The following is a 25,254-nucleotide window of genomic DNA, read 5'->3' as shown; positions in this document are numbered from 1 at the left end:
GAGAAAAAATGAATTTCAAAGGATATACTGTCCATTATTTATCTGAGTAGTTAGCTTTACTGGTGCTCTCCATTTCTTCATATGGAATTGCATTTCTCTCTTCAATTTTAGCCTGAAGGAGGAGTACCTTTAGAATTTGCTGTGGTACAGTTCTGCTAATGATGAGTTCTTTTGCTTTTGTTAATTGGATATGTCTTTTATGTTTTCTTCTTGTTTGTTTATGTTTTGCTGATACAGAATTCTTTGTTGACATTAGTTTTTTTCCGTATTTTGAATGTTATTCCACTGTCTTGTGGACTACATAGTTTCCAATGTGAAGTCTGTTAGTTATCTTACCTTGAAATGGAAGAATAGCCTTTCTGTTACTGTTTTCTGGATTCTCTCCTTGTGCTTGGCTTTTGACAGTTTGACTGTTGTAATCTAGCTGTGGATCTCTTTCAATTTATCCTACTTGGTATTTATTTGTTGAGGTTCTTGGATGTGAAGACTGAGTTTTCATCAAATTTGTAAAGGTGTTAGCCATTTTCTTGAATTTTTCCCTGCTCCTTTCTTGTTTCTTTTAGCAATCCCACCATGACTGTTTTGGTACAGTTGATAGTGTCCTGTGGTTCTTGGAAGCTTTTCCTTTCTCTTCCCCGTCTCTTTTGCCCTCTTCTTTCTTCTTCTTCTGCTCCTCCTTTTTTTCATTTTTCCCTGTGTCCACTTTTCCCTGTGTTCATTGATTGTTTTCCTCTGCCAGTTCAAATCTGCTGTTGAGCCCCTGTAGTGATTTTTCCTTCAGTTACTTTACTTTTTAACTCAAAAATTTACGCATGCACGCGCGCACACACACACACACACACACGTATACTATGTATATATTTAGTAATTCTTTTTTGATATTATCTGTTTGGTGAGTCATCATCCTCTTCTGTTTTGTATGTGCATATATTTCACTTTTTTCTTTGTATATTTTTATACTAGTTGATTTACTCTTTGTCTAGAAACTCCATCGTCTGTGATTTGTCAGAAGTATTTTTTTTTTACTGTTTTTTCCCCTTTATATAGATAATATTTTTATGTTACTTTGCATGTCTCAATTTTTGTGTACATGTTTGTTGGTAACTAGACATCTTCTATTTTTTTAATTTTTAAATGTTTATTTTGAGAGAGAGAGAGAGTGCACACATGTGCTGATGAATGAGGGTGGGGTAGAGAAAGAGGGAGAGAGAATCCCAAGCAGGCTCCCTGCTGTCAGTGGACATGGGGCTCGAACCCACAAAACATGATATCATGACCTGAGCTGCAATCAAGAGTTGGACGCTTAACCAACCAAGCTACCTAGGCGCCCCAGTAACTAGACATCTTAAATAATGTAATGTGACCACTCTGGAAATCAGATCCCCCACCCCCCTCCCTCAGGGTTTGACTTGTTGTTGTTTATTATTGTTGTGGCTGATTGTAAGTGACTTTGTTAAATGAATTTTTATTGTAGTATTCTTTTTTATATATGGCCACTGAACTGACTGCTTGCTGAGTAACTTAATGGTTAGACAGAGGTTTGCTTAAATGCCTTTTATCAGTAAGTCTCCCAGCATATTTTAAGGACCCCTGTTCCATTATGGAAGGTTTTCAATGCACCAGCAAGCAGTTATTAGCTCTTACTTTACTTACACTTTCTGCTTATACAAAGGTTTCATATTACCCAGAGGTGAAATATAGTATAATCACAGGTGTCAGATCTTTCCCTGGCATTGACACAAGCCCCGTCTTTTATTTAAAAAAAAATTTTTTTTAAATGTGTTTATTTTTGAGAGAGAGAAAGAGAGAGAGTGTGCGAGCATGAGTTGGGGGGCAGGTGGGGAGAGAGAGAGAGGGAGACACAGAATGCCAAGCAGGATCCAGGCTCTGAGCTCTCAGAACAGAGCCCAACATGGGAGGAGCTTGAACTTACGAACTGCGAGATCATGACCTGAGCTGAAGTTGGACGCTTAACCGACTGAGCCACCCAGGCGTCCCTGTGTATGGCCTTTTAGATGTGAGCAATGTGTAGGAGCTTTTCAAAGTTACTGATGTATATCTCATCCTCAAATTTTTCCTTTTAATAGAAGCTTTATCAGTTAACATCTTGTTAGCCTCAACTGCTATCACTCTCAAGCAGCTGTGTTCTCAAAACAGTTGGTACTGTCCTCCCCTCCCAACCCCCCACCCTGAAGTTTGCTCAGGTGATAGGGATTCCTCACAAAGAATGGGTTGTGAGTCAGGTCAAATAAAGACAAGCCCTGAGAAGTGGTCTTGTCAGTTAGTGGAACATCTCTGATAGGCTTTTGGTGAGTTCTAAACCTGTTCACTCCTCTCATGGCTGCTAGGCTGTTGGATGTTTTTCATAGCCACCATAGTTGTGATCTGGTTGGTTTTCAAGGGTCTCAGGACTCTAGAGAGATGGACAAAGGATTGGGAACAGTCAAAGCACCACAAAACTCATTGTCCTTGCCAATATCCAGCCATTTTCATGAATTTACATTCCTCAGTGTGTTTTAGTCTGAGATTAACTACCAGCATTCTTTAAAAAGTTGGTTTTGCCCATATCCCCATTGCTTTCATGGAGAAGATATTTGGAGGTCTTCACTTTACCTTTTTGGAAATCTCTTCAATCATGGTGATTTTATATCTAGTTGGAAACTTCTGGAAATTTCCTTAGGTCTTTCAGTGTATTACCACCCAATTGTGTTGAAATAGAAATTATTTTAAATTATTTTGTTTATTTTAGTGATATTTATTAGAGCAGTATTTTGGCCTTTTCAGTGTTTGTGTTTTAGTAGGTTATATTATATATTAATTTAATATTGGGGCATTATTAATGTAATTACCAGGCATTATACATTACTTGCTGTAACACTTGGGTTTGATAGGGTGATAGAGGCATTTACATTTTGTGTTCTTTAGGATCTAAAAAACAATTTTTTTTTTACTTGTGTAAAGTGGTTATATCTTTCTTCAGTTAGATCATGAGATTTTAAATTGTTTTGGCCCTTTCCAATACCCCTTAGCACAGTTTTTTGGACAAAGGATTTTATCAGAAATTTATTGATTGGTTTGTATTACTAGATATAAAATTTACATTGTACAGAGAAGTCTTTAAGTAATGCTTAAGTGTAAGAGGTTGCTAACAGTATTGACATGTCTTATGTCACCCACAGATACATGTTCTCCCCTTTTAATCTAACGTGCTCTATAACCTCTCAAGCCTATAAACTTACATCTTTCGCTTTTCCATCATCTGCTATTCACGGTTTGTTGTCTCTTGTATTATTTCTAACTTTAGGAAACAGCTGAGTGCTTTTCATGTTTGTGATTTTTTATGGCCTTCATTCATTTCTTAAAATTACTACATTGTTGTTAACTGTGTTACTTTTATAAACTGTATGGGGTGCCTGGGTGGCTCAATAGTTTAAGCGCCCTGCTTGATTTTGGCTCAGATCATATTCTCACGGTTCATGAGATCGAGCCCCACGTCAGGTCCTGCCCTGACAGAGCAAAGCCTGCTTGGGATTCTCCCTCTCTCCCTCTCCCTTGTGTGTGCATGCACTCTCTCTCAAAATAAATTACCTTAAAAAAAACTATATGAGCATCATACATTTGCAGGTACATATGTACATTTATAAATCCTACTATATGCAAATCCTACATCAGTGTATAACTGATGCTAAATAAAATAGGTAATCCAAAACTAATGTTTTCATCAAATCTTTCTATCTGTATACTTTTATCATGTATAACTTTCCCCCCAAACTTCACATTGATCCTCTTTGGTTTGAACTATTCTGCTTTATTAACATGAGACAGTTACAATTCTAGAAGAAAAAAGAATCCAAAGAAGCTGCTTACTTTATGGTGTGCATTTTATTTGTTTTAAGTTTTTGCTGCAGTTCCTAAACCTTAGGCTTTGCCTAATGATTGCTGAAATTCTCGCCATTGCCCCTGTAGTAAGATGTCTCCTATTCATCCTGCCCACATAGTGTCCATACCTCATGTGCAAGTAAGTTAGCAGGGACTGGGTCAGGCTTACTACTCCTGTTGTTGACTTGTTCTCTGTTATCAAGAACTTGAAGTTCTTCCAAGTGAGAGAGCCTTAAAGGCAATGAAAGGGGGAAGGAAAGGGGATGATAATAACAAAATGTGGTTATTAATTTCAAAGGAGGCCATAATGCCTGAAATACTCATGTTTTCTGACTTCATCATGAATATACCTTAGGAAATTCACTTCCTTTGAAAGTATCATTTTTAACTTAAGGGTCAAAGGATTTAATACATTTAAACTATACCATTTGATAAGTTTTGAAAGATACACACATACATGTATTTCCACGAATCTAGCACCTCAAGGAAGATAATGGACGTTTCTGTTACTGCCAAAGAGTTTCCTCTTTTCCTTGGTAATCCTTAATTCCTACCCCTCCCTCCCATGCCCTAGCTGCCTGCAGTCTACTTCCTGCCACTGTTACTTAGTTTGCATTTCCTAGAACTCCTGTTCCAGTCACTTTCCTCTTTTTTTGTCCAGCCCCTTCATTAGCATAGCTATTTCCATATTTCACCAGTGTTGCTTTAGGTATCCTTGGTTCATCCCTTTCTGTTGCTGAGTAGAAGCACACTTTTCTTTATCATTTATTTATCTATTTCCCTTTTGATCCAGTTTCTGGGTATTTAAAATTAGGCTGTTACGAACATTTACATAGAAGGTTTTGTATGGAAAAGCTTTGATTTCTCTTGGGTGAACTCTTGTGAATAAGCTCATGATAGGTGTACGTTTAGGTGTTTTGCAGAGAATGATAATGCTTTCTACCCCCATCAGGAGTGAATAGCGGTCCCGTTCGTCCACGTTCGTGCCCAGCACTTGGTATTGTCAGTGTGTTAATTTCAGCCATTCCTTTCGGACATGTCCAGGTATACTTTTGTTTTTAGTTTGCATTTCACTAATGGTGTTAACCATCTCCTAGTGAGCTTTTGGTCGTCCATGTTTCTTCTTTGATGGAGAAGCCATTAAAGTCTTTCACCCATGAAAACAGTTTTTCCTCCTCATTTTTAGGTTTGAGTGTTTTATATTTTCTAGCTACAAGTCCTTTATCAAATATATGTTGTGCAAGTATTATCTGTTACTCCGTGGCTTTATTTTCTTTAGAGGAGAAATTGTAAATGTTGATATTGTTGAATTTATATCAATTGCCCTTTTATGGATCTGTTTTTGTTGTAATATCCAAGAAATGTTTGTCTATCTCAAGATCACAAAGATTTTCTCTGATGTTTTCTCGTAAAAGAATTACAGTCTTAGGTTATATGTTCAGGCCTGCAATCCATTTTGATATAATTTTTGTAAATGGTGAAACGTGTAAGGTGAAGAGAATTACCCTTTCTTTTGGTCTTTGTTTGTTACCTGAATTGGGTCTGTAAATCAGCCATCATTCTCATTTTTGGTCCTATGTACATAATGACTTTTTTTTCTGCCTACATTTCAGGTTTTTTCTTTATCATTGGTTTTCTTTATATTTGCTTTAATTGTAGTTTATTGAGCTTTTGTATCTGTAGGTTTGTAATTTTCATCAAGTTTGGGACATTTTTGGCGACTGTTCAGGTATTCCCTCTCCCACACTGCATTTGGGACTTTCCAGTTATATTACTTGAAATTGACAGTTAATCCTGTTTTCAGTTTTCAAAGTTTTCTTTTTTCTCTGTGCTTTTATTTTAATTGTTTTTTTTTTTTTTTTTTTAAATTTTTATTTCTTCAGGTTCACTATTTGGGATGTCAAGTCTATCATTAATTTCATCTAAGTGAATTTATCTCCTCTAGTCCAGTTTTTATCTCTAGATGTTTCCTTTTGGTCTTTTTTATGTCTTCCATTTAATACATATCTTTTTGGTCATTTTGCCTGTATGACAGTATTTTGATATCCTCGTCTGCTGATTTTATTTATTTATTTTTTTTAAATTTTTCTTTTTCAACGTTTTTTATTTATTTTTGGGACAGAGAGAGACAGAGCATGAACGGGGGAGGGGCAGAGAGAGAGGGAGACACAGAATCGGAAACAGGCTCCAGGCTCCGAGCCATCAGCCCAGAGCCTGACGCGGGGCTCGAACTCACGGACCGCGAGATCGTGACCTGGCTGAAGTCGGACACTTAACCGACTGCGCCACCCAGGCGCCCCTGCTGATTTTAATATCTTGTCTGTTCCTTATTTATTTTTTTCTCATTTTTCTCCTTATTTTTCTCCTTATTTATAGGTCCTGTTTTCCTACTTCTTGTATGTCTGGTAATTTTTCATTCTATTTTAGACATTGTGAATTTGACTTTGTTGCTACTATTTATCTTGTATTTTAATAAATATTCTTGGGGCGCCTGGGTGGCTCAGTCGGTTAAGCGTCCGACTTCAGCTCGGGTCATGATCTCGCGGTCCGTGAGTTCGAGCCCTGCGTCGGGCTCTGGGCTGATGGCTCGGAGCCTGGAGCCTGCTTCCGATTCTGTGTCTCCCTCTCTCTCTGCCCCTCCCCCATTCATGCTCTGTCTCTCTCTCTCTCTCAAAAAATAAAACGTTAAAAAAAATTTTTTTTAGGGGCGCCTGGGTGGCGCAGTCGGTTAAGCGTCCGACTTCAGCCAGGTCACGATCTCGCGGTCCGTGAGTTTGAGCCCCGCGTCAGGCTCTGGGCTGATGGCTCGGAGCCTGGAGCCTGTTTCCGATTCTGTGTCTCCCTCTTTCTCTGCCCCTCCCCCGTTCATGCTCTGTCTCTCTCTGTCCCAAAAATAAATAAAAAACGTTGAAAAAAAAATTAAAAAAATTTTTTTTAAAAATAAATATTCTTGAGCTTTGTTCTGGGATGTAGTTAGTTCATTTGGAAAAAAAGTTTGATATTTTGTGCATCACTTTAGAGCAGAATTGGGATAGTGCTTAGTCTCTGGTTAATTACTGTGTATTGCTGAGGCCGACCTTTCTGTTTGCCCCATATGTGAGTCCTCATGTTCTCCAGGCTGGTCCTGTGTGAGCACTGATCACTTTTTCTTGTAATGTTTTTTGTCTGTTGCTGGTTTTTTTTTTTTTTTTTTTAAGTTTATTTATTGATTTTGTGAGAGAGAAAGAGAGAGAGGGAGGCGAGGGGAGCAGGGAAGGGGCAGAGAGAGAGAGAGAGAGAGAGAGAGAGAATCCCAAACAGGATCCACACTCAGCTCGGAGCCTGACATGGGGCTCGATCTCATGAATTGTGAGATCATGACCTGAGCCAAAATCCAGATTTGGACACTCAACTGACTGAGCCACCCAGGCACCCCTTGTCTATTCTTAACCATACTTTTGTGTAGTTTCTTTAGACATGCAGTTTGATCAATAAATAACTGAATGCTCCCTGCATTCCTTCTGCTGATCTTGATTTCTTTCTGTATATGTAGGTCTCTCCTGTTCCTCTCTCCAGCTCCCTGGTCTTCATGTAGTCCATTTTGTCTCAGCTTATCTGCATAAATTGCCCTTCATAGGTCTACTCATCTTCAACTACATTTCCACAGCCTGTGCCAATGTCTGAGAACTGTCTCTCTCTGAGATCACTTTCTTTGCCTGATGTTCCCTGTGTTAAAAATTGTTATTTCATATATTTCATATATGTTGGGTTTTTTTCTTTGTTTTCGGTGGGAAGGGTAAGTCCTTTTCATTCCATTTGTAAAATTCTGCATCAATCAGGCATTTAGAACCAGTAATATGTATATATGTATGTGTGTGTATGTGGTTATACTAAGAAAGTTAAGGGATTCGTTACGGTGATTTGGTCTTATACAACTGTGGGAACAGTTTCAACCAGTCTCCGTAAGGTACAGTCATTTCATTTGATGTTGGATCTTGAAACTGTCTGTAGGACAGGTAGTTGAGAGGTGAGGAAAGACCCAGAGTGGGGAGTACAGAGTAAGGGGACTTGTGAGCATGAACTGGGGCCCAAGAGCACAGACTGAATCCTTCATTGTCTGTCACATTGATGAGAGGCATGCATTTCTGCAAAAGCTGGTCTTTTCCTCAGTCACTCAAACTTACCCAGTTAGTCCAGCAGTCCAGCAGAAGCTGGTGGAAGACCCCCAGTCCATGGAGAGGAGAGTAGCGTTGGCGTGTTGGTTGTTGCATTATGACAGATGATCTTGGCAATGAATTACAACATGTGTGAGCCTTGCCCCACTTCTGTATTCCATGTGTCCCACCAGAGTCTCTCTCATGGCCTTTCCTAACTGGGTGAATCCTAGGAATAGGGATCTGTGGAGCATAGTTTGGTCCGGCCCTGTCGTCCTCGTACAGAGCACCTGCGGTGTTCCCCTTGCCAACCTTGCACTTGTACATATCCTCTTAATTTGCATTTAATTTCTAACTAAAGGGACCCCTGGGTGGCTCAGTTGGTTAAGCGTCCGACTATGGCTCAGGTCATGATCTCACGGTTCCTGAGTTTGAGCCCCACGTCGGGTTCTGTGCTAACAGCTCAGAGCCTGGAGCCTGCTTCGGATTCTGTGTCTCCCTCTCTCTCTGCCCCTCCCCCGCTCTATCTCTGTCTCTCTGTTTCTCTCTCTCGCTCTCTCTGAAAAATGAATAAACATTAAAAAAATTAAACAAAAATTGTAACTAAAGATGGAAATAATGTTCTGCATCTGCCCAACGTGGTACATGATGCAGTCTACAGCCAACAATATGCTAACTTCCTGAATAGGATAGACAGTCTGTCTTTGTCTTTGGAATATTTTTTCTTTTTCTTTTTCTTTTTCTTTTTTTTTTTTTTTTTTTTTGATATTTTGTATTTTTAGAGTATGATCAGGGTGAGGAGCAGATGGCAGGACTGGGAGGGGTGGGTGGGGAGGGAGGCAGAGAAGGAGAGAGAGACAGAGAGAATATCCCATGCGGGCTCTGCACTCTTAGCCCAGAACCCAAAGTGGAGCTTGATCCCATGACCCTGGGATCATGACCTGAACTGAAATCAAGAGTTGGATGCTCAACTGACTGAGCCACTCAGGCGCCCCTCATTCTTTTTCTAATTTACATTCCTCTTTGCTGTCTATCACTTAAGTAAACTTTGTTAAGACACCTTATTTCAGATGATAAAGAAATTTTAAAAGGAGAACAAAATAATCCTGACTTTATTATTATAAAAATTCCTTAAATGTTTCTTATTTCAATTGGTTCACTCAGTTATTATAAAAATTCCTTAAATGTTTCTTATTTCAATTGGTTCACTCGGTTTATTATACATTGTTATAGGGAAGTAATTCAGCCAGAGCTCTTATTAATTGACACTTCTGTATTTCTCCTATGCAGCAGTAATTGATGATGATGATTATGTCCCAGAAGCACTGCATGTTTTTGATATGCCTGCTGAATCATTAAATAAAGATTAAATTCTATTCTATAACATTTTATTATTAAATGTTTTCTGTTGTGTTCTAATTTTTTGCATAATTGTGTTCCACAAAAGATATTTATCTTAACTATATGTAAGCCTTGATACAAGATACAGATTACCCCTTATCTGTGTGTATCTCATAATGGTGTGTTCATGCCAAATTAGTTTAAAAGTAGATTGTATCATTTTAAAATCTCAAAATTTCTGGCTCTTATTTATACACAGTGCAATATATTTTGGTTTCCATAAACATACTAAATGTGTATGGCCAGTTTCTACTAATTTTCACGTCAATTGCAACTTAAGTATTCTTGTTTACCAAATAATTTTATTTTATTTTATTTATTTTTTTTAACGTTTATTTATTTTTGAGACAGAGAGAGACAGAGCATGAATGGGGGAGGGTCAGAGAGAGGGAGACACAGAATCTGAAACAGGCTCCAGTCTCTGAGCCGTCAGCACAGAGCCCGATGCAGGGCTTGAACTCACGGACAGTGAGATCGTGACCTGAGCCGAAGTCGGCCGCTTAACCGACTGAGCCCCCCAGGCGCCCCCCAAATAATATTTTAAAAGCAGTAATTGAAAAGCACCCCTCTACCCCCAAATTACCATGATATCAGAAGTGCCTGTACTAAGGCACCTTGGAAATGGTGGTGTTGGATAGGTCAGCACTGTGTACTGGCGAGTCTCTACTGCAAATGACCAGAGTATGTCTTAGGGAATAGGAGATCTCAAATGGAACTTCGAGTCAACTGTCTTCTGGTCCCTGTGGGCCCGGCCCTTCAGTTCCCTTGCGGAACTGGAACCAGGGGCTGGTCGCCACTCCTCCACTGACATCCGCTTCATTTCCTGTTATTGTATTATAGATTTACATAAAACATCATCATGGAAGAAATTTGAGGACAAATTACATATACAAGTGGAAATACTTGTTTGGTGGATTTATCGATTGGTGTTTTATTCCTCGACATCAACACCCTGATGTCTTTTAGCTTTTGCACATTTAATCAATAAGGACAATACCAGGATTATATGCTTGGGTAGGAAGAGACTCTTAATTTATTAATAGCAATCATTTATCGAGACCTTAGTGCATTTCTTGCAATATTCCGACACTTTACTGTATAGGCTTCTATATACTGCATATAGATAGCTTTTACTCTAACCGTTGTTTTGTTTCATTCCACTATGCCCCAATATTCTTATTTGGAAATTGAGGTTAGTAATACTATGTATCTGAAGAATCCAGGCAAACATTCGCCGCTCTACTTGGCCTACAGTGTTCTGTCAACAAAATGGTAATTTGTGTTAGCGTGTGTTTTTCAAACTCGTTTAGCCCGGTGAGGAAGGTCTTCTTGTTCGGGAAGGGCGAAGCTGGGACTCAGAGTCTCGTGTGTGAGTGCGAAGCCCGGTGCGTGTCCTGTGTCCTCCTCTTCCTCCTGTTCTGTGTCCTCCTCTTCCTCCTGTTCTGAGGAGGAGTCTTAATTTTTGTCATTGCCACGATGTCAGCCAACAATTCCCGAATGGTCCCTGGGCTCTCAGCACCCCAGGAAGCCCTGCCACACCACCTGTCACGCAGTCTTCACGGCCAGGGTGAGCTGGTGTCCTCCGCCATGGCCCGGCTGGACTCAGCCCCAGGTCTGTTGTGCTTGGGGCCTTGCTCTGCACTTTCCCCAGCGTGCTGTACGAATTTTAATTTCCCTTGACCGTGTTACCACTTGCCATTTCTAGGGTAATACCTAACAGTAACAGAAGGCCCCACCACTGCTTTGCCACCTTCAGAAGGGTTGAGGCAGCTCCAGGCCAAGGGTTGTGTGTTGAAATCGTTGGGAAACTTTTCAGTGAGGGTGGCTTGTGGTCAGTATCTTCTTGTCACACCCTTCTTTCCCTTCTTCCTTCCCTCCCTTCCTTCCTATGTCCCCCTTCCTTCCTCCCTGTCCCTCTCTTCCTCCAGCTCTTCCACCCTTCCTCGCCTTCTCCTTCCCTGTCTCCCCACTTCCTCTCTCCCCTCCTCCCTTCCTATTTCCCCCCTTTCTCCCTCCCTCTTCCTTCCCACCTCCCTTGCTGCCTTCCTTTCTTTCACCCTTCCTCCTTGCTCCCCCTTCTCCCTCCCTCCCTCCTTTCCTTCCTATTTCCCCCTTCTTCCCTCCCCCCTTCCTTCCACCCTTCCTCCCCTTCTCCCTCCCTCCCTTCCTCCCTTTCTTCCACCCTTACTTCTTCTTCCCTCCCTCCTTCTCTACCACCTTTCCTCCCTCCCTTCTTCCCTCCCTCCCTCCATTTCTCCACCCTTATTCCTCCCTCCCCCTTCCTCCCTCTCTTCCACCCTTTTTCCTCTCCTCCCTTTCTCTCTCCCTCCCTCCCCATCTCTTCCCTTCGTCCCTCCCTCCCTTCCCCACTTCTCCTACCCTTCCTCCTTCCCTGCCCTCCTTCCTTCCTCCTTTCTTCCTTCTCTCTCCCACCCATCATCCTTTCCCCCTTCTTCTTCCTTCCTTCCTTCCTTCCTTCCTTCCTTCCTTCCCTCCCTCCCTCCCTCCCTCCCTCCCTCCCTCCCTCCCTCTAACCATCCTGAACCCATCTAGCATTGTTTATTTTGATTCCCTTCTAATTGTCATTTCATCAATTATGGCAATCCTTATTCTATAACTTACCACTAATACAGTTGTTTTACTAAATTCATAGTAGTCTTTGAGACAATGTAAGTGTCGTAACGTCATTGTGTCCTGTGTGTCATTGTTATTAACTGAGCCAGGGCCACATCACTCCGCACTGCAGAGCCTAGATTAGACCCAGGGTTTTCACTCGCAATTTCAGCAAGTGATTCTGTGCTGCTGCCTGTGTTGTTTCATAAACTTAGAAACCAAATACACTTTGTCCTTGATTTCCTTACTTATTTTGGCAAGTGACTTTTTAGTTAAAAAATGCAGACACAAGAACTAAAGAGTAATATATATGAATTTTAATTTGTAAGACGGAGAGAAGCAGTGGTACTCGAGTGCAGTGTGTGGGCTCTGATCAGACAGCGTGGGCTCAAATGCCGAAGGCCACTCACTGGCTGTGCAGCCTTGTGGGGGCCGACTTTTACAGTATGTGCACGGGTTGTTAAAAGTGAGGTTCAGTAAGTTACATGTATGTAAAGCACTCAGAACAGAGCTTGGTAATTTCTCTCCCTACAAATAAAACAAAAAACCTAATAGGAGATGGCTTTTGTTACTATTAAGAATGTGGTTAATACTGGAAAATCTACATTTAACGTTCTTGGAAAGGTGTAACACTTATAATTCTGACAATACTAATAGTGATATTCTTATAGGACCCCTTAGCAATTACCTCTTGAGAAGGAGGAGTGCTGGGTCTCTGGATATCTCCCTGTCCTCCCCTATAGAGCGTGGGCAATGCCCTGTGGGCATGTGTGAGAGTTTGTGGGTTTATGGCACTACCTCGCGGTTTCTTGGAAGAATATGTCTGATTGCCGTAGCTAACGTTGCATTATATCTAAGAGCTCACTGCTGCTTTTGTGCACACAAAGCTTACTTTCAGGAGAGGTGTGACACATAGAAGAGTTTTTGGTTTTTATGAATAAACAAAAGTTTTGTTAAGTTTTGTTTCTTCAGGAAAATAATAATTAGAATTTTTGAATATTAAAGGACATTTGGTCATTTTAAATTTGGGGATGTCGATAATTTGTTTTTGGAGGAAGTGGTTTTATGTAAAATTGCAAGGGCAGATTTCAAATGTGGAAGTTCTGGGTTCTGTGGGATTATTATAACCAAAAGGGTATTGGTATTTCAAGAAATGGTATTGTAAGATACTTGAGAAATCCCGATAGACATAATTGGTTTGGCCTAGCAATGAATGATCTGGAAACAGAGCTTGAGAACTGTAGTTTTCTTCTCTTTCCTTTACAATTTTTTAAATGTTGATTTAATTTTGAGAGAGAGAGACAGAGTGTGAGCAGGGGAGAGGCAGAGACAGAGGGAGACAGAATCGGAAGCAAGCTCGAGGCTCTGAGCTGTCAGCACAGAGCCCAACGTGGGGCTCGAACTCACGAACCCTGAGATCATGACCTGAGCTGAAGTCAGATGCTTAGCCGACTGAGTCACCCAGGCACCCCGAGAACTGTAGTTTTCAAGTGTTAACACCCAATAACTTCTGAGCTTTGGAATAAACAAATCTCGTGTAATCATAGATTTTTTTTCTTCATTTGCCACATAAAGTTTTTGATAGATTTGAATTCCTTTGAGAAACTTCAAGTTTTTTTGTGTGTTCATTTAAGTTAATGTGCTAATTAATAGGCCAGAGAAGTGGATGGAAAAAACTCTTATGTGAAGTCATGTTTAAAACAATAAATGGGAACCTGTTTACAAATACGTTTAGGATGATATAGAACATATTTCATTTAAATTTTTAAAAAATGTTTATTATTGAGAGAGAGAGAGAGACAGCATGAGCATGGGAGGGGCAGAGAGACAGGGAGACACAGAATCCGAAGCAGGCTCCAGGCTCTGAGCTGTCAGCACAGAGCCCGACGTGGGGCTCGAACTCACAAACCACGAGATCATGACCTGAGCTGAAGTCGGACGCTCAACCAACAGAGCCACCCAGGCGCCCAGAACATATTTCATTTAAATGTTACGCTAATGAAGTTTTAATACTTCAGTTAAGTGTTGATTTACTTTGTGCAGCATATTTTACATTTTAGAAACAGCCATACCATGATCTTGGTTTTTGATACTTTGAGAGCAAAATATCTATTTTATCTTGATTTTGTTCATAATAAAACCAATGTGCTCTAACCCCACTGGCCAGTGTTTTAATAATGCTTGGCATCTTTATGTTTATCTCTAAGCATAATTATTTTTGTTAACTGATTGCGTTGTGTTTATTGTTTTATCTGACCTGTTTCACTGGTCATTAATTTTTAGTTTTTATCTTCACCACAGGATAAGTATATTCTTCTTAAATATTATAAGTACTTTCCTAATCTCTGAATTAAAAAATGAAAAACTAAAACTTCTATCCTACATCAACTACTTGATTTTTCACTCATTAGTTTCTAAAGAGTCCTGTTCATTTAGAACAGTATTTAATATGCTATAATGATATTCTTTGTGAATACTTCTATTTCTGTAGCATTTCTTTTTCTTTTTTTTCTTGTCTTCATGAGGCATAATCTTCCTTTCACAGGAGGCACAGAAAGGCAGAAAGAGCTCTGTGTCAAGGCCAGGAGGTGTGAATCTTGATTTTACGTCTTTAGCTTCTTTGCCACATTTTCTTGTAAAAGTCAAAGTCACTTCCCTTCTGGGAGCCCCGGTCCGTGCTCGTTCCGGTCACCCTGGTGGCGGCTGTGCTGCTCATGCAGTCGGTTGTGACAAGGCGCTGAGGGGACACGAGTGTGCCGTGTAAAGTATAAAGCAGCATGTTATTTTTCACTATTAAAAATTTTACTGATTGTAGAAAAGCAAAGAATGTAAATAATCTAAAACTAAATCTCATGTTAAGTGAATTTGACTTGTATTTGCTTCACGTCTGTGTTTGTATGTTTTTATGCTAGAGTACAAAAATACATGTGCGTTTATATACACACATGGGATTACATTGTACGTAATGTTTTTGTCTTTTTTAATCTAATATGCCTTGAGAAATTTTCTGTACCTTTAATTGGTGCATAATATCCTAAAATAATCATGCCATTACTATTGAGCATTTAGGGTCTTTTTATTTTTCAGTTGGAGTGCAGCTTTTTTCCCTTCATTTCCAATTCTTTCTTGAGGGTATATTCCAAAAATTGGGATAACTGGTTCAGATGACTATTGAAGACTGATATTTGCTCGCTTAAGGCTTGGTGCTTTATTCAGTTCAGTAGGGAATCATAAAATGTTTATGACTGAGGTGCAGTATGAACGTATTTAGGGACAGATGATGTGATGGTCGAATACGGGGTGAGTTGTGATGGAGAGCACCTTGATGCTTTCACACTCTAACACGGCTTGTTCTAGTGCAATCATAGGAGAATGAGAGAAGTATGTAATGTCTTGATAGGGAACAGTTGTGACCCAAACAACAGATGATTCATGAACATGAGGATATGATTATTGAATTGGGCACGTGGTACAGGTGCTGGAATCAGGGAAGTTTGGAGAGACCGTTAGTGAGGGAAGGTCATGACTGGGGTCAGGCCTGCTTGAAGGTATTGTCAGTTCAGAGAAGGAAAACATGCCCCAGGAAAGGCCATGGTGGAGGTACGTATTTCAGACTCATCCACAATGGGGTTACGCTTGGTGCCCAGAAAGGAATTAGTATGAAGTAATTCGAAGTAAGAATGGTAATGTCATCCCGTGAAGGTAAGAGGAAGGACAAGAGTTGACAATAGTGGGAAGCAGGGAGCGTTCAGGGATGGTTGAGAACTTGTGCAAGAAGCACGTAATTGGAGATTTCAGGAAGTAGTCATGATCAGCACGTTTCCACTTGGAGGATTCTCAGTAAAAGCTGCTTCTTTCTCTGTGTATACTGTGATTTTTTTTATATAAAACATGCTTGTATGCCACTTGAAAACATACAGTATTTTAGAAAATGAAAGGATACATTCAGTTGTTGTAGTGAATACTCATTACCTAAGAGTAGCGTTATATTTGAGATCCTCTGTATATTTCCTTTCCTGGCCATCAGGAAGTATACCCACCATATTTCTTTGTGTGTTTACTTACTTATTTATTTATTCTTAAAGTTTTATTTATGTATTTTGACACACACACACACACACACACACACACGACATGTGGGAGGGGCAAAGAGAATGAGAGAGAGAGAGAGAGAGAGAGAGAGAGAGAGAGAGAGAGAGAGAGAGAATCCCAAGCAGGCTCTGTACTGCCAGCACAGAGCCCGATACAGGACTTGAACCAGCAAACTGTAAGATCATGACCTGAGCTGAAAGCAAGAGTCTGATGCTGTACCAACTGAGCTGCTCAGACGCTCCTTTACTTATTTATTTCCTAGTTTTGTGCCCCAGAGGAGCTTGGATTTAGTGATATCCCAGTAGCAGTCATCATAGGTAGCACCTAGATCTTGCTTTGTAAGTACCACTCCTTACTATAAGAAACTGGGGCTGAGTCCAGTCAGGGAAAAGACATGGTGAGCCTGGAACATCTTACGCTGGAAAATAAGGAAATGCTCAGGCACCAAGAGGAGTGATGTCAAAAGGACTTAGTAGCTAGCTTTAAAGGGCCTCCATTGGCTAATTTTCGGACAGTGTGAGAATTACAAAGCATAATTATGGTAATTGATTGTGAAACATGACATAAAAGTGAAAACACAAAAGTCCATTTAAAATGTTCTTGGAAGGGAGCAAGGAGGAGAGCATGAGACAGTGAGGCAGGTGAAAATGGTGAAGTTCTTTCTAGAAGAACGTCATTCTAATAAATGTAGAAGAAATGATAGAATTAGAACATTGTCATTTTGCAACCCTTATTATAATGATTGTGATAGGTAAGATTAACTAATGAACACTGCCGCCACCAAGAGACCGTTGTGGGGGAAGAAGATGGTCATATGTTCCCCCAGTAGAATCACCTGCATTCTTCGGCTAATGGTCCGGCTTCTTCCACCTTCAGAGCCTGCAGTGCAGCTCGTCTCTGGTCCCGGTCTCGTAGTTCTATCTCTCTCTCTGCCTCCTTTCTTCTGCCTTCCTCTTCCACTTTTAAAGGACACTTGTGATTGCCTTGAGTCCACCTACATAGTCCAGGATAATTTTCCTATTTTATTGTATTTATTTTATTTTTTAATGGTTTTATTTATTTTTGAGACAGAGAGAGACAGAGCATGAGCAGGGAGGGGCAGAGAGAGAGAGAGAGAGAGACAGACAGACAGACAGACAGATAGACAGAATCCAAAGCAGGCTCCAGGCTCCAGCTGTCAGCACAGAGCCCGATGCGGGGCTCGAACTCATGGACTGTGAGATCATGACCTGAGCTGAAGTCAGACGCTTAACCCACTGAACCACCCAGGCACCCCTATTATCTCATTTTTAAAACTTTCTGAGATATGGATTTCTGCCCCCACGCTACAAAGTAGGAAGGAGAGGATTAGCGTGATTAAAAAAAAGAAATGTGTGGGCTCCACTCCCATGGTAAGTGGTAGAGTAGGCCCTGCTCTCATTGCTGACTGCAAAACCCGTGCCTTTTGAAGTGTACATCCGGTCATGTTCATGTCCTGCTTCAGTGTTCCTCAGACTCTACAGCAGCATTTTCTTAATCGTGTCCTGAAGACAGAGTTCTAACAGATGTTCGTTCATCTTTATGACAAAAATATGTAGCAGTCCAGTAGGTTCAGAGAGAGCTGCACACATCTCCCCTCCCTTTCTTGGGCCTCCGTGCTCACAGGCTCCTTCCGACTGGGAGGCTGCAGTGTCTGACTCTCCCAACTCAGTGTTGCCTGGTGAGGCTTCACACCCCGCCCTCCAGCCCTCCCCTTTCGGAAACATCCCTATGACCATCCTGCAGAACAGTCATCTGCAGGATATTTGGCAAATGTTGAGAATCTGGATAAAATCTAAAGTTTTTGGCATGACTCATAGGATGCTTCGTGATTTAGAACTCTGCTGTTTTTTTTTTTTTTTCCCTTTGTTATCTCAGATTGGTACCTAATTCTCTAGCAATCTTTCTCGACCTTTCTGTGTTACTTCTTTCCCCATTGCGTGTCCTGGTCCGTGGGCCTGGAATCTGCACGCCTTGACCCGTTTAACTGTTGTGCTCCGAGGCCTCTTTGGAACCTCGGAGTGGCTCCCGCTCTCTGTGGTCTCTGCTCGCGATCTTGGCGATTGCACCTAAACATTCTTCGTCATTGCTTGCTCCTCTCCTGTCTGTTCCATGGGTAGCCCTGAGTGCTGTTTACTTTGGAGTCCCCGGTGCTTACTGATGGTATTAAAACATGTGAACCTTTTAATTCGTGTTTGAATCGAATCACTTTGAATTGCATTGTAGCTCCTATGAACGTGGGGTTCCTACCACATTGCTAACTTGGCTAACTTCCTGCTAACGTGGCCTGATTACAGAGAGGTTCTGGCCAGTGGGAATGAGGTCGATTATCGGGAGGGGGGTAGTTAGGCCTTGAACCTTTGAGTTTAAGGTGGTTAAGAGCTAAAAGTGGCAAAGATTTGTGTAATGTTAAGAATGTGTGAGTCACCATGCTCTGTGCTGTGCAAACAATGATCGTGTTCTCCCCATCACATCCTTATTAGGTAGGAACAGTCACTGCCATCTATTTGACATATGAGGAAACCGAAGGCACCTTGTTGAGTCACATGTCTGAGCTTACAGGGTGAATTAATGCTGGACTGCAAGTGACACCAAGAAGTTCAGGTCCAGAGTCACAAGTCTTGGTGGCAGTGCTGGGAAGGGGTTGACACTGGACACCACCTGTGAGACGTCTCCGTGTAGCCTGCGTTCTGGGCAGTGGTTAGGGGTGTGTGTGCATGGGTGTTGGGGGCCCCGCTGGAGACCTGGGTAGGGGACTCGGATCCCTCAGTAAGACCTAAAGAGGATGCACATGGGCTTGCCTCATAGTCGTGTGTTAACAAGTCCTGCAGATTCTTGTTGACCTACTGTGTTAATGTGTTTGGATTTTAACTGCGGAAAAGCACACACGTTCCTCTTTCCTGTAACCTGTGTGGCCTGCGTTGACCTGATGGTCAGAAATTCTCACACAGTTAGGTATTATATACCCTACAGGCCTGTCTTTGAGGAGCATGTGCCCTTGTCAGAGAGGCAAGGGACACAGAAATAACATGGCAGAGACTCAGGAGGCATACGGCTGCTGCTCGTCTTGGCTTGAGGCCGGGAGGAACACGGCCTGTGCACAGCTGACCTCTGCCTCTGCCCCCACCCCCCCTCCCCCCGCCCCCGTTAAACATCCTGACTTGCTGTGTGTTAGAGGCTCTCGCGTGCTGTGGCTCTAGGTTTGTTTCACATCCCTTTCCCCAAATTCATGACACTGTTTTATTTACTTAAATAGATCAGTCAGATAGTCTTTGATGACTCTGAGGTGGAAATCATTCCGCAGTGATACGACCTAAGGGACTGAAGGAAGAGGCTGTGATTAGGTCGACGTATCGTGTAGGAGAAATCGGTTTAAAATTAGAAGTTAAAGTAAGAAATATTTGTACTGAAAAGTAGAAATCTATAGCTAGGATGTAAATGTTATTACTGTGCTGCTCTTTTGACATCAAAAGCAATTTTAAGTGATGCTATTTCAGGCAATTATAGATACTTGGAAATCAATCATATATAGAAAACACTGTTTTTATTATTTCAAGGTGTTCCTTCAGATTGTCAGGCATTTGCAGGTGGACGACCTCAGCGAGTGTATTCTAGCGTGCACCTCGCCCTTGACCTCCAGGCCAGCAGGTTCCCCTCTTGTTGGGTGCCTCCCAGAGTCTTCTGGCGGCCCCTGCCCTCGTCCCCTCCCTCCGTCTACTCTGCGCCCAGCAGCTAGAGGAATCCATCAGAGTGGGAGTCAGACGTGTCCCACTAGTGTTCAGACTGGGCTTCCTTTCTCACTGGAGTGTGAGCCTGGGCTGTCTGGCCTGTGAGGTTGTTGCTCTCAGGGACACCACACGGCCTGCCCTGCCCTATCCTGCCTTCCCCTGCTCTCCCCTGCCCTTCCACCTGCTCAGCCCTTGCCCCTTCCTCCCCTCTACCCTCCCCTCCAGGAGCAGACCCCACACTAGGCTCATACTCAGCTGTCCTGGCTGCCCTTCCTTCTGTGGCCTGCTGTTCCCTGCTCTGTCCCCTGCTAGTTCCTTGCCTCCTTCCCTCCTAAGCCACATTCTGGAGCCTCCAATATAGAATTTTGATTCCAATATAGAATTCAGATCTTCCTTCTTCTTTTTGTTTATCCTCTTATCACTATTCAAGATGCTTGTTCTTGTCTGTTTCACTAGTGTTAACATTTTCTGAGGTAGGACTCGTAAGTGTTGCCCTGTGTGCATCGCATCTGTCTAGAACTGTTCCTTACCAAGCACGGGACTTGCTGTGTGCCCGCAGGAGTGCAGCGGGCTGGGTGCATCCTGTTGGAGGCTACAGGTGATGGAATGAAAGCTCCGTGAAGGTGCAGCTCTGTCTGATGTGACATATTCGTGCGCTACACAGGAAGTGATCAGTAAATGTGGGGAAACACGATGGAGGCCAAAGGCAGAAGTATTCATGAGGAAGAAGGCATTTCACTTGTATCACTTTTCAAATTTGTGGCTATTTTTGTTTTGTTTCTGATGGTATCTAGATTTTAAAATTTCCAAAGCAGTTAATATGCTAAAGATATTAATGCAGTGCTATGAACATGGCAGTGAAAGCTAGAAGACGTTCAGTAATCGCAAATTGTTTGCAATGTTTTGTTCATGTAAGTTGGTAAGATTATTTTAGCCATGTTTGAGTTATATTTTTTAATTGAGGATGATACTGAGACTTTGATGCTACTTGTACTTTGTATAGACCGAATTTAAAGACTTTATATGTCAAGTCAGATTTCAGTTGAATGGACATTTTACATTTGGCTGTAATTGAGCTATATTTTAGTATTATAAATTTTTCCCATAATAAAAAAAATTGTTATTCCTCCAAATATTTAGTGTTACATTGAGCAGATAATTGAGAAATTATATTAGGTAGAAGCTTTCTCTCGCTGTGTAGTTTAGTTTGCTCCCCTGTGCAGGGTAATATTTTTGTTTCCAGTCTTAAAACTTAAACATTTTAATTAATAAAATTTTTTTTCATTTAGAAACTGCACTGTGGTTCTAAGCTCACGTCTCTTAAATTATACTTGGTCATGTAAATAAGCTTTGCTTTGCAACTTTGGGTTCTTAGCCTTTGCTCTTTGCTATTAGCTTTATGTTTTTTTAATTATAGGAAAATAGAGGACAGTAGGGAAGTTATGCCTTAAATGGACTGTTGTTATTACTGCATTCTTTTTTAAGGAAATGAAAAATGTTATTTATTTTGTCCAAATCAAGCAGAAACAAATATAGAATATCTTGTACCATTATTCTTGCTAAGCATTTAATATCATCACTCTTTGATTCTTTACATGTAATCATTTTTCCATTTTAATGATTGATAGCGTGATCAGTTATTTATAGTTGTAAAGCATGTATTGTCCATATCTATTACCTAACATATAAAAAAGAATGAATGTCATTTTCAGTGTATACACATACATTATTTGAATAATGAAGTCACAGTCATTTAAAAAATGCAAATACATTGTTTTAGACTCAAAACTGAGGTTCCCTAGTATTATAGGAAAATAACCAAAATAGACCAGAAATGGGGGAAAAAAAACACACACACACAAAAGAGGCATTCACAGTTTTAGAAATTGTTTCAGTCTTAGCTTTTGACACATCTCTTCCAGAAGGCCGCAGTACGTTATAGTCTTACATTGCCCGTTTGTGCAAACATGTCCAGATGAATTCGGTGTTTAATGTTAAGAATCTTATAACATGCCAATTTGATTTGTAGCCCTTCATATCATAGAATGCTAATTAAAATCATATTTTTGCATATGTCATGCCTTTCATGTACATATGCAAATAGATTCTGTTGCCTTTCAGCTATTGGTAATTAACTTTATGAAGGACAGCTGTAATACATAATTAACAAAAATGTTTGCAAGCCCTTTTACACTGGAAGTTATAACATTAAATTTATTATTATTATTATTTTTTTTGCTTATCAAGAGAACCATTTTAGTCTGATGCTTCTGAATGAGATCTAAATTGTTTTAAATAATCACACGATGTAATTAAATTGATGTTGTACTGTATTCAGAAGGAGATAACTAGTGTTCCATGGACTGGGTGCTGATTCCTGTCCATTTCATATTTATGAAATCAAAATTGAATTAAGTAAGCTGATTTGTGTATGAAGTAAGGTAGTGTGTCAGGTAATACTTTTTGTTTGTTTTAGTTATTGACGTCTTCTTGGCACTTAAGCACATTTTTTTTTTTCTTTTTTGCATGTGCCAGAGACACAATAAACATTTATAACATTTTTAGAAAACCTTTTTTCAAATTATTACCATGTTTTCAAGGAAGCTTCATGGAAGCTATTCATTTTCTCTTTTATAGTCCCTTAAATATTTAATAAAATGACATTTTCTCAAACTCATTTCATGATTGAAGTGTGGGATCAACTAGGGGGCAGTGAATGTTATGTTGTGGTATTGCTTTATCTTTCTTCTGATGGTGAAGACAGTGACTAAGCTACAGTCATTGTTTTTGTCCCTGTTCACACACTCAAGTAAGAAAACAAACCATTTAATTTAAATTCACTTATTTCTTCTGGTCTTCAAATATCACAGTATATTTGATCTGTATGCAAGCATCTGGTTTACCAAGAACACCACTGTAATATGCACATTCCTGTTGTATTCATATATAAATGCCTGTTTGAAAATACTTTCTGGACATATTTTTAGTAGAGAGTTATGACTGAATTCTATAATTGTTATTTCTTTCTTCAGGGTTGCTTTTGTAATGAAGAAGCACTTAAATACTCATCTGCTAGGCAAACATGGAGTTGGCACCCCCAAAGAAAGGTAATTTTTGTTCATTTTTTAAAATTTAACAAATACAGTTATGTTTTCATTTTAGGCTTTGTTTAAGTGCCTTCTAGAATTTTTATCAAGTCAGTTCATCATGTTTGCATTTGTGGTACTCTGTGGTCTAATAATATATTTTATGTCATTCTCCCCCCAAAATTTAATGTCATTTTAATTTTAAAAATTCTAATCTAAAAATATTTGAAAGGATTTAAGGGACTTTGAATTTGTGAAATAATCTTGAAACAGTAGAAAAGTTGATTTAGAGGGGATGACCTCTGCACATGTGTATGAATGGGCTAAAATAAGTATGTAAAAGTAAACTTGGTCTATTTTTTCCTGTGTTTTTATTTTGAGGTTTTAAAATAATATTTTTAAATTCTTACTGTAATTAAACATTGCTGACACTAAAAAAGAAATACATCTTGTGTCATCCCCAAAATAATACTATAGTTGCCATGTCATGAAAAATAACACTACGATTATTATGTCATCAACTGCCAGGCCTTCTTTTCTCTTGCCACTGTGTCATAATTAGCTTCGGCACATATACTTAATTATATTCGGTGAGCAGAAATAGAACAATGTCACCTATCAGGTGAGTTTGGCTACTTCTGAAATTTTTAAATCTGTACAATGTACAGCTCACCCAGAGCTAGTAAAACCCTCTCTTCTTCCTTCACAGACACAGTAGGTTGCCCCCAAACCCTCCGAGATGGCATCTCATCTGTAGTTGCTCCTGGAAACTTTTGGTTTTTAATACTTTTTTAAGATGTCAGTCATGATGCAGATTGTTCTATAGCCCAGGACCTCCCAGGACTTCTTCCTTATTTGTCAATGTTTAATTGCCTTTTTAAAACATTTAAAATGCTCTTACCAATATTTTCTGTGTTTATAAGCAATTTACCTTGACACTTCTTTTGAGGGCATACCGTTTTCTTAGCGTTTTAGTTTGGACGTTACTACCGCCTCAAAATACGGAGTGTATGCCTGCCTCCTTTTTTTTTTATCTTTGGGTTTCTGGGACTTCTGTTGGTAGCATTAGATTTAATTTGAGCCTGACTGTATGTGTTGAACACCTCCCGAATGCATTATTCTTGAAATTCAAAAAATTCTATATTATTTAAATTATAATTCAAGAATTGTCAGTTATGTTTCTTGAGTGTTTATGAAAGTAGAAACAAAACTTTTGTAAGTACTATGTTTTTGTTGCTTTTACATGCATTATCTCATGTTATTAGCAGTGCATTATTATTCCAGTTTTATAGATCTAAGGACCAAGATTCAGGAATAGGCAATAATTTATTCCATATCTTATAGTGAATACATGTTGGAATTGTTATTATTCTGACTCTAATCCCATTGTTCTTCCTTGTACTAATTATCCACATTGAGAATCTTTATATACAGGTACTGAGGCTATTTTGTTCACAAAATAAATTCCGAATGATGAAAACAGTCTAGGTCATTTAATTAGTAAAAAGAAAATATTTCCTACCATATAACTAGTATATGTTTTGGACTCAAATTATATCATTTTGCCTTTTATTGAGGAATTGTAAAGGGTGAAGTAAGTGTTCATATTGTTTCATACTAATGAAAAATTGGGCACCTTACACATATTTTCATCCTTGAAGCCCTTAAGAGCAGTAGAAACCTCCTATGTATCATGACAAGAAATTGAAAAGCCAGGTGTGCTATTTGGTTTTCCATTTACCTGACATGGTTTGGTCCTAAAATCAGAGAATGAATCTCAGGTGGGGAAAGCACGTCCTGTCTTTGGGGCCGTAACCCCCTACGCAGTCCAGGGTGCAGGCCCCACCTCAGCTGTACATCTTCCATTGAATTGCTGTTTCTATTAAGACCTCTGTGTCTCAGAACACTTGTTGTTTCCGGTATGTGTTTTTGGGGTGCTCCCTCTCACTGAATAGAAATGCGACGTCAGAAAGCCAGGGCCCCAGCGGCAGTGTCGGCTTCCAGTAGATGTGTGTAGCTGGGGAAGGTCCTGTGTTTAAGTAGCAAAATCTAGCATGGTCGGTGCCAAAGGGCTCTTTTCTTCCATTCCACCTTCCTCCCTGCCTTGGCGAGGGAATTGATGGCTGTTAATGGTTTTAGGAAACAAAGAAACTCTTTATCAGCATGTTGAACCCTCACTTTGGGCATTACTGTTCTCAAAATTGAGTTAAACCTTTTTTTCTTACCTATTTAAAACATTAATGCCTTGGCTATAGTTTTGCAAGCTTGCTATATTTTAATTTCTCCAGGACAAAATAATCAGCT

At 40.1% G+C, this 25,254-nt stretch overlaps 1 protein-coding gene across 3 annotated transcripts in view; it reads left to right on the top strand.

Annotated features, from left to right (window-relative positions):
- Positions 1-25,254, top strand: part of ZNF407 (zinc finger protein 407) — a 456,703-nt gene that overhangs the window by 152,792 nt on the left and 278,657 nt on the right. For all 3 annotated transcript variants that reach the window (XM_058691802.1, XM_058691804.1, XM_058691803.1), the window contains exon 4: positions 22,897-22,971. In XM_058691802.1, the coding sequence (XP_058547785.1) occupies positions 22,897-22,971 (75 nt within the window). The remainder of the gene's footprint in view (positions 1-22,896; positions 22,972-25,254) is intronic.

The sequence above is a fragment of the Neofelis nebulosa genome, chromosome 11 (assembly GCF_028018385.1).
Source record: "Neofelis nebulosa isolate mNeoNeb1 chromosome 11, mNeoNeb1.pri, whole genome shotgun sequence".
NCBI lineage: Eukaryota > Metazoa > Chordata > Mammalia > Carnivora > Felidae > Neofelis > Neofelis nebulosa.
This window is presented reverse-complemented; position numbering and strand designations above follow the sequence as displayed.